Consider the following 9263-nt stretch of genomic DNA (forward strand, 5'->3'; position numbering starts at 1 on the left):
CTGGAGTCTGTTTGGAATGACTTTATCGAGGTGCTTTTAAAGGGTATCACGTGCTTGCCTCTCCAGACAAGCGCTATTTGATTCTACTACAACATAACAGCCAAGAGGCCGATTTAAATGCAACTTGAATCATTATTTTCGCATCAATTACGGCTATAAAATGATACCAATTGTAACGTTTAGATTGTTGTTTTCGTAAAGTTATTTGAATGTGTTGTATATTGTATATATAAGGCAATTGGGTAGTCCGGATATTAATGCTCAATTTTATTGGCTAAAAAAAATATACAGCGCAAATAGTCAAGCCTATACTGTACATCTAATGTTACTATTACCTTATTAGACATAGTGCAACTAATTTTCTTGATTTTGGCACAGTTGCACTAATGGTCCACCATAGCCTGTCTCTTTAAAAAAAAAAAAAAAAAAAAAAAGAATATGAGGCAGGTTCAATGTTTTGAAGGTGGTTGTGCTTGCCCCCCCATCCCTCTATAATGCAGATCCATAACTAGTGGAATTTTATTGTCATCAGCCCTTTATCCCTTTATTCCCGAGATCCCAATTAAGGTGCCTAGGTATTTATCAGATTTATCTGAACCCCACCATCCCACCATCCACACAATATCGCAGCCATGCCTCCAAAGAACAAAGGAGGTGCTAAAGCCAAAGCACCCGAACGTACATTATTCTCATTTATTCTTATTCTTATTCGGTATGTGTTAGAAAGTTTGCTAATAAGAAGATCGGTTAGCAGCAAAGCAAGAATCTCCGAAACAACCGCAGACCATTAGAGAGCTCGAGTGGCAGTGGTACTACGAGACGAATCCCTACCAAAAGTCCTTCGAAGAGCTTGGTCTTCATGGCATGACCCCAGCTGATCGACAAGCCTACCTCAACCAAGAATATCTAAAACCGGGCGCTGCCAAGACCCTCTCCAACAAAGCCCAAAAAGAACTGTGGAAGCAGTTAAACGAAGCCAACGTCCCCCTACGCAGCTTACCCCGGCCGCGCGATCACCAGTGGGGTCGCGACAAGAACGGCCGTGACGTCGGCGATTACACCGTTGAGGAGTACGAGGCCCGCGAGGCGAAGGAGGTTAAGCTTCTGTTGCTTCTGGACGAAAGCTCGGCCTTTAAGGTCAAGCGCGCGAAGGCCGACGAAAGCAAACCTGACAACGAGAAGATATACACCTGCACCGAAGAGGACGTAGAAGCTGAAATAGCTAGGCGGAAAGAGATGTCACAATTACAGCACGACCTGTACGGCTTCAAGATGAATCCGTACGAGCTGGATCCGGAGTGGGATGACGTCGTACCGATACCCCAGATCGAGCCCGAGGGAGCGCTTGCCGCTATCGCGTATCCGGATGAATATTCAGAGGGTATGTTTGTATAAACGCGGCTTTGCTAGGATATACTTGGATTATATACCTATATATATATATACTGACGGTTTCCTAGCTATGTCCTACCTCCGTGCCGTTATGGCAGCGAAAGAGTACTCACCGCGATGCCTCAGGCTAACCGAGCGCATCATATCCTTAAACCCGGCACACTATACCGTCTGGCTATACCGGTTCTCTATTGTACAGGCTCTAAACATATCAATCCTAGACGAAATCGACTGGCTCAACGAAGTCTCACTCGCACACATCAAGAACTACCAGATTTGGAACCACCGGCAACAGCTGATGGAACACTACTACCCGGCGATCGTGACGGTGCCCTCGGAGGTAGCCGACCTAGCCAACAGCGAGCGGAAGTTCCTAGAGAAGATGCTTCAGCTGGATACGAAGAACTACCACGTGTGGAGCTACCGGCAGTATATAGTGCGCAAGCTGGGAATGTGGGGCGACGCCGAGCGGCAGAGCATAGAGACTCTGATCCACGAGGACGTGCGGAACAACTCGGCCTGGTCGCACCGCTTTTTCGTCGTGTTCTCGGACCCGGCGTACGCGACGCCTGACTCGCACGCCACGGAGCACGACCCGAAGATACCGGATCACGTCGTCGACCGCGAAATCGAGTACGCTCAGCAGAAGATCGAGCTCGCGCCGCAGAATCAGAGCCCCTGGAATTACCTCCGCGGCATGCTGGTCAAGGGAGGCCGGAAGTTAGCGACCGTGGGGGGGTTTACAGAGCAGTATGTTACGAAGCTGGGCGATCCGGAAGGAGAGGAGGTTCGGAGTTCGCATGCCTTGGACTTGCTGGCAGATATATATAAGGAGGCAGGGGAGCTGGAAAGAGCGGATTTGGTGCTTAGACGGCTGGGCGATAAGTGGGATCGCATTCGTCGCGGGTACTGGGAGTACAGGCGGAAGTTATTAAAGGAGGACCAGCGTTAGAGAGAGCATGGTCAGCCTGTAGCTTCGCTGTGGGAGAGGGTGGTAAAGCTTCACGAGGATTGGGAGAGGGCGATGGGTAGAGAGGAGAGGGGAGGGGAGTGGGAGTGGGAGGGTGGGTGTGATGAATAATATCCTTAGAGTAGGTAGAGTTATCCTGGAGTTGGTACTATCTAAGGTACCTACTTAGGTAAGGTCGTTGCGATGCATTTAAATCTATGAATGAAGACGTTGATTTTACGAGTTTTTACGAGTTGTGATGGGGTTTAAGAGTTGTTAGTGCTAGACTTGTTTTGAGATAAGTTTTGGCATATATATATCCCCTTTTCTGTCTTTCTTCGGAATCAACCATGTCCTCTCCTCTTCTATGATCTTGACACCGCTTCTGGTTCTTTTCGTCTGGGGTTTCTTGTAAATATATGCTGCCTTTTTTTATTTATTCTCTTTCTTTTAACTGCCTTATGATTCTTGGGTAGCTAAGTTGTAGTCTCATGGATTCGTCATATTCCCGAGCCGAAATCCATAGTAGGTAAAGCTGTATGTAATTGGCGGTGCACCAGAAAGCCTCATCTAGATCTATGTTCTCATGTCTCATTCACTGGGATGTATGCATGTATGTATGTCTATCGTCCACGATCCTTACAGAAGCCGCCCCATCCACCGTAACAAACAAGAGCGTTAGTAGAAACCAACCCATAGCTTTTCTCCGTTCCGTTTGCTCGCACCCTTTACGAGTTTGCTTCATCCCTCCCTCCCTCATCCAGTCCCCCTCACAATCCCCCTCACAGAGCGCGAAAGTTCTGACTAACAATAACCCACTTCCTCAGCCCGCGCGACGCATTCCTCCCCCAAGCCTCCCAATGCGGCACCAGCAGAAACGCCTCGTTAAACGGCTTCTCGAGGGGCTCGTTGTCGTCCTTGCCGCTATTATCCCCTCCTCCAACTCCTCCCCCTCCCCCTCCCCCTCCCCCCACAGCCACCGCATCCCCGGCCTTCCCATCCCCGTGCCCCCGCCCATACCTCACCACGCCAGTAACCTGGACCGCGAAGCTCAGCCTATCGCCGTTCCGCACGGCCGCAGCGGCAGTAGCGTCGCGGGCTGCTCCCGCTCCCGCGCCCGCGCCGGCTGGTTCCGGCTCGCCGATCCGGAAGCACGGGTTCACGGGGTGCGCGTCGAAGGACGCGATGTCGTAGAATACGGGGCCGCCTTGCGTTTCTAGCAAGGCCTCGTAGGCGGATACGTCGGGGACGAAGAGCCCGTTTATGCTGATGTCGGGGTTGACGCCCGCGGCGGTTAGGCGGGCGGAGGTTGAGGCGTAGAATTGGCCGAGGGGGCGTCGCTTGCTGAGGGATTCGTAGAAGTGTTCTATGAAGGATTGGGCGGCTGGGGGGGGGGGTTAGTATGGGGGGGTTGTGAGATGAGATGAGATGAGATGAGATGAGATGGGATGGGATGGGGTGAAGAGGTGAGAGGGCTGGGTTAGATAGATTAGGTACCTTCGCTGGCTACTTTTGCTTGGGTCTCTGGGCTTGGTAAGGCCATTTTGACAGAGGTAGATGATCTTATTAAGATCTTTGCCTCTGGTCTAGTGATTCGTGATCCTTTTCTCTTATAAGCGATGAGCTGAGTGGTGGATGTACTGCTGAACTAAGTACCTAACCTAGGTTTTGATTTCACAGATTACTAGGGTTTGGGGTTATGAAAAATAAAGAGCAACCAAGGCTTAGTCGTTTGGTGTTGTACAATGAGATATGAGTGTGGACTTTGGAAAATACCAAATACCTAGACAGGTTGGAGTTGTAAAGATTAAGTCATTGAAGGTTTAATCGGTTTAATCACAGGGATTGACGACACTTGAGTGAGTGAATTAAAGGTTACCTTAGCGTCTTGCTAGGGGTTAGCTAAACGGTATATATTTAGCTTAATATTTTAAGCCGTACATATACTGTTTAATGTAATAAAAGCTTAGATTTATTTACATATTTTTTATTAAACGATTTATTTAATTAAATAGTATATATACGGTTTTTTTATTACACGTGTTAATTTTTTAAAACGTATATATATTTAAATTATATTTATACCGTTTAATTTAATAAACGGTATAAATACCGTTTAATTAAAATAAACCGTTTAAAAAATTAAACCGTTTAAAAATTTAAGCCGTATACGTATAACGTAATTTACATATAAATAAATTAATTAATTAAACGAAATTAATTAAACGTAATTAATTAAACGTAATTAATTAAACGTAATCGATTAAACGTAATTAATTAAATTTAATTAATTAAATATAATTGAATAAATTTAATTAAATAGATTTAATTGATTTAATATGCGTGGCTTTATATGTAACTTTATATGTGGCTTTGTTTAATGTGTAATATGTGCGGTATAAATGGTGTAAATGTACGCACTTGTTTTATTATATACATATATATTATATTAAAAATGTTATATACGTGCGTATAACGTAACTGTTTATATTAATTGGTTTATTTAAATAATGCCCGTAATTTAATTAATTAAAAAAAAAAATTTTTATAATTTTATAACTATAACATTTAAATAAAAAATAAATATATAATAAATAAAAATAAATAAAAAATAAAAATATAATATTATATAATTAATATAATATTATACCTTTTTTTTGTTATATATATTTATATATTATATAAACGGTTTAAAATTTTAAACCGTTTAAATTTTTAAACCGTTTAATTATAATAAACCGTATTTATATAATATAAACATAATTTATTATATAAACGGTTTATTTTAATTTAACGTTTTTTTTTTAATACGTTTATAATTTTTTAAACTATTTAATTAAACTTAACGTTTAAAAATTATAATTAAAACTTTTCCTTTTATAAATTAAAACGGTTTAATTTTTTAAATAATATATATACTGTATATATATCGTTCCTTATACCCCTTTAATGGCGGTAAAGTAATATACGGAATATCATGAAAACAACTAGTTTTGCCACACTGTGGGACTATTCTCTTCTTGGTTGTGATAGCTGCTAAATTTAACTAGTAGCACAGTCTGACAGTCTGAATGACATAAGAAAATACGGTATACGTACCTAGGTACCTATCTATCTCTCAGCAAGAGCAGAGCAGTTGCCCATCGTTTGCATTAAACTTCTATACCTTTTAATATTCAAATTATCCATCTACATCTATCTTATCACTTACCTTGCAACCAAAACCTCCGTATTAGATTTCGAGTAAATTCCCACTTCCTCCATAGGCCAAGTCATAAGATATCTATACTCCGGCGGTACCAACTCCTCAATCTTTATTAGCAGCGGTTTGACCCTTTCCTTAAGCCACCACCTATCCTCCACCCGGTGCAGCAAAACACACCAGAAAGCCATTATGATAAGCGCCGCCGGATTTCTTGCAGCGAGATCATCCCCAATCCGCTGCTGATTCATAAAAGGCGGGAACCTAAGAGCAGCATTCTTCCGATTAAGCGCCGTGTCCGCTTGATCTGACAGGTAGAAACTCAGACGAAGCTTGTACATGACCTGCGCGTATGCTTCTTTATGCTCGGGCGCGATAGGGAGTTCCTCGCCCAAACCGAGAAGCCTCGCGTCTGTAGGCCCATCACTCAGTTCTTCGGGTTTAGGTGTGGATAGATCTCCCAGAAGCACACGTAGAGGGGATTTCATAATAGTAGGACCGTGCTCCACGGTGACCGCCGCAGTTCCATGGATTAAAACCAGCCATTCGGCTAGAGACCCGGTCTCCTCATTGAAAAGTAGTGACAAGGCGTCCTTTGCGGCAGCGAAGTGGTACGGTATAAACAAGCACGAGCAAGCAAACAGCGGGAGGGCCGTCTCCGCCGAACTAGCAGCCAGGGCCTCCCGAAATAGGGGAATAGCTCTAGCCTGATGCTCGGTAGCTACGCGCTCTAGAAATTTCGCGTGTTCCGGAGTAGCAGATCGGAGGTGCAGCGCCGCGACCGCGAGGATCTCATGAAGAAGATAAGGATGCCGCGTCGCGAGATCAGGAATAAACTCTCGCCAGACTGCTATCGAAGCGCTATCATCGGCCTGCGCGATAGACGTAGACTTGATAAAGTGTTGATATAGACCGAAGTCGGTAAAGGTGAACGACGGCTCCTCGTAAGACCGGACGACCACTTCCGGCGTATTTGAGTCCGGTCTACTACTCCCGGGTAACGACGCTGGCACTAAGCTACACGGAAGTTGTCTCTTGGCGCAGTAGGAGCACGGTTGCTTCTCGTTGCATTTTACCTTTTTGGCTTTGCATGTGGTACATCCGGCCCGGCTCTTGTGGTGATATCTCCGGGACGAGGATGACATTTTTGGGTTAAGTTCATCTCTACCGCATCTTGCAAGGTTTTTATATGTTGAAGTTATTAAATGAAGATTTCTATCAATATTCTCACTGTCTGTCAGAATATTATGCTCTTTATGCATTTACTGAGAGGTATGTATACGGAAAACATCCGTTTCCCCACCGTGATAGTCCTTGTAGGAAGAGAAAACAAACATGCTAGAGATGAAAATTTCGATTAGAAGTTATGGTTGTAGTTGTAAAGTTGTAATGTCCTAGGTTAAGTCTAAGACTCGGGTCTAAATAGCCTTTATTTAGTAGTGTCACCGTACTTTCCTCGCCCGTACCTTCTATCCAATTCCCCGTTGAGACACCGACTATAAATACATATATGACGTAGTAAATCCAGTAGCGTTATACACGTGCAGTTGTATCAGTCAATAGCTTCAACTATAGATTTAAACAGATATAAGAGGGCACTTAGACAACCGTTTAAAATATTCATCGCCAGTAATATGCTCGTAATGATGACCATACTCAATCATTAGAACACAGCTGGATTCCCGACTCTCAATAGTACATGGTATCTAAAATAGTCTTGTGAGTACCTATTCAATATATTCAATACTAATAAACTCTAAAGCCCGGAGCATGTACTGCTGCTCATTCGGTATAAGCCACCTGCTAGATCAATGCTGGCTAGCGTGGTGTTATTCTTTCTTCCTCTTCTTGCAGTAGAGTCGCAAAATGTCTCCATCTCGCGCCTATCCTCCCGTCTACTCGTAATCATCGCGTTTCCCTCGCCCCCTCGCCATTTTTAAACGACTCATACGTTCAGACCTGATATATAGGTGCCCGAATATTGGAGCGACGTTTATAGTCGACTCTACAATCTATCGTTTTTAGAGCTTCTTCCTTTTATGTAGGTAGGTATAGACCGTGGCCTTTATTTCGGGAAGTGCCATAAGCCTAGTCGTTCCACCACGCTGTATCCCATGCCTAAGAAGTCGCACAGCTGGACCCAGTTCTCCGCCTGCGAACTCGCCTTCAGCGCAAGCACATCCAGCTCTAAAAATTTGCGAGAGCGCTTCTCCTTGGAGAAGAAATTCCGAGCTGAAAGCACGTAATCTTCTTCCCCTATACGTCGACTGCCTCGGGGTAATATGAACTTGGCGTCGGGTTGTGATCGAGCGATCTCTGCCAGCTGCATGTTCGACGTTACTTCGACATAGGTGTTTAATAGCGTCGCCTGGTTCAGTATGTCTGATTCGAGGTCTAAACGACTATATCCTAATGTGTCCAAGGCTTTACTGAGAGCGACTGTTGCAGGCGGCGACGTGCTTAGTATGTAGACGGACGGAGATACGGTGGTCGTATTTGAGGCGAATATGCTCGAGGCAAGCATACCAAGCTCGAACGGTAGTGTGAACTTCATGGTCGATTTTGATCGCAGTTAACGATTAAATTCGGATATCGTTCTATTCAGCGAGTGTATATTTCTCTTTTTTCAGGGCAAAAAGAGATGGGCGTAGCCGTTGTAGAATCTGGGGAACGGTATCTATATGGCGACCAGCTTAAGGGGTCTATTTCTACGGGTAATCTTAATATACCTAGGATAGCGGTCTGGTCCCATGGCCCACCTGAAACTGGGGAGAGTAAATGTCGGATAGAACGCTAACATACGTGGTGTATTCTCGTATCAGATCCATCGTTGGAAATACTTAGTAAGTATTACTTACATATTAAAGCCTAGTACGAGGTGTTCGGTATCCAGATCTCAGGCTGTTCTATTCCACACCCGGCTTCAATTCGTGTTATCCCCCCAAGGCATTGCCACGGCATACAGCCGAAAGGGGAGAATTCAAGAGCCAATTGGTCCCTTCGCTCTTCATGTTGAGACGAAAATATGTTCGGGCACACAATTTTCATATTTTTGCTACGCTTCGGATAGATCGTCAGGGATAGTCCAGATTTGAGTCCGATACCTTCCCATAACGGATGGTTTAGGGGTCGCGCTGTGCTGTAAAGAAGCGGGACATGAATCCGATTTACTAAATTCAATTCAGCTCAGCCCCGTTTCCCGCTTCATCGGCCGTCCTCAGATATTAATAGGGGTCTACATATGTACTTCGTACATGCAGGTAGGAGTCCGAACAAGGATCCTCCTGTCGAATCTGGTAGCACATGGAATATGATTGGTTGAATTGAAGGGTTAAAACAAACTTTAAACTAGATTTATGGAGATGTACCGAAGCGATGAGGTACGTATGTACTGTAAGTTTGAAACCGGCTTGGTTAATCTTGCTACGACCCTGAAACATGCCACATGGGAAAATGCATATAACTTCTAAGAATTATTCTATCGATCATGTCCGGAAGCTTGTCAGATTTAGTATCACCTGCTCTTAAATGTTATCTCAGGTGACCTTAGACCCGATATTTTCGAGGCGGGTTTCGCCCGCCTGCTTTGCCACAGGCGCCACGCAACGCGTGGTCCGTGTGTTTGTACCTGTGGGTTACGGGCAAAGCATTCGAAAATATCTGGTTTAAGGCTGTATTATATTGCAAGGGTCTTTAACGGTTTTATTAATAATAAAAAAA

The 9263-nt window shown here is 44.3% G+C and overlaps 4 protein-coding genes across 4 annotated transcripts; 1 reads left to right on the forward strand and 3 right to left on the reverse strand.

Annotated features, from left to right (window-relative positions):
* The first annotated feature begins 433 nt into the window (after positions 1–433).
* F4817DRAFT_324243 (protein prenylyltransferase) lies at positions 434–2624 on the forward strand. Its single transcript, XM_049301615.1, has 3 exons — positions 434–678; positions 752–1381; positions 1461–2624. Exons 1-3 carry the CDS (start codon positions 633–635, stop codon positions 2342–2344), a joined length of 1560 nt encoding a protein of 519 aa, XP_049163729.1. The 5' UTR covers positions 434–632; the 3' UTR covers positions 2345–2624.
* A 499-nt stretch (positions 2625–3123) lies between these two features.
* F4817DRAFT_364899 (uncharacterized protein) lies at positions 3124–4215 on the reverse strand (the record flags this gene model as incomplete). Its single annotated transcript, XM_049306807.1, has 2 exons — positions 3839–4215; positions 3124–3725 (listed from the first exon to the last, which is right to left on the reverse strand). Exons 1-2 carry the CDS (start codon positions 3882–3884, stop codon positions 3124–3126), a joined length of 648 nt encoding a protein of 215 aa, XP_049163730.1. The 5' UTR covers positions 3885–4215.
* Positions 4216–5425: 1210 nt separating this feature from the next.
* On the reverse strand, positions 5426–6938 carry F4817DRAFT_324246 (uncharacterized protein). The gene has a single exon (XM_049301616.1). It carries the CDS (start codon positions 6803–6805, stop codon positions 5549–5551), a length of 1257 nt encoding a protein of 418 aa, XP_049163731.1. The 5' UTR covers positions 6806–6938; the 3' UTR covers positions 5426–5548.
* Positions 6939–7136: 198 nt separating this feature from the next.
* On the reverse strand, positions 7137–8744 carry F4817DRAFT_324247 (uncharacterized protein). Its single transcript, XM_049301617.1, has one exon. It carries the CDS (start codon positions 8095–8097, stop codon positions 7609–7611), a length of 489 nt encoding a protein of 162 aa, XP_049163732.1. The 5' UTR covers positions 8098–8744; the 3' UTR covers positions 7137–7608.
* Between the last annotated feature and the right edge of the window lie 519 nt (positions 8745–9263).

Source organism: Daldinia loculata (assembly GCF_022478755.1).
Source record: "Daldinia loculata strain CBS 113971 unplaced genomic scaffold F4817scaffold_2, whole genome shotgun sequence".
Classification (NCBI taxonomy): Eukaryota; Fungi; Ascomycota; class Sordariomycetes; order Xylariales; family Hypoxylaceae; genus Daldinia; species Daldinia loculata.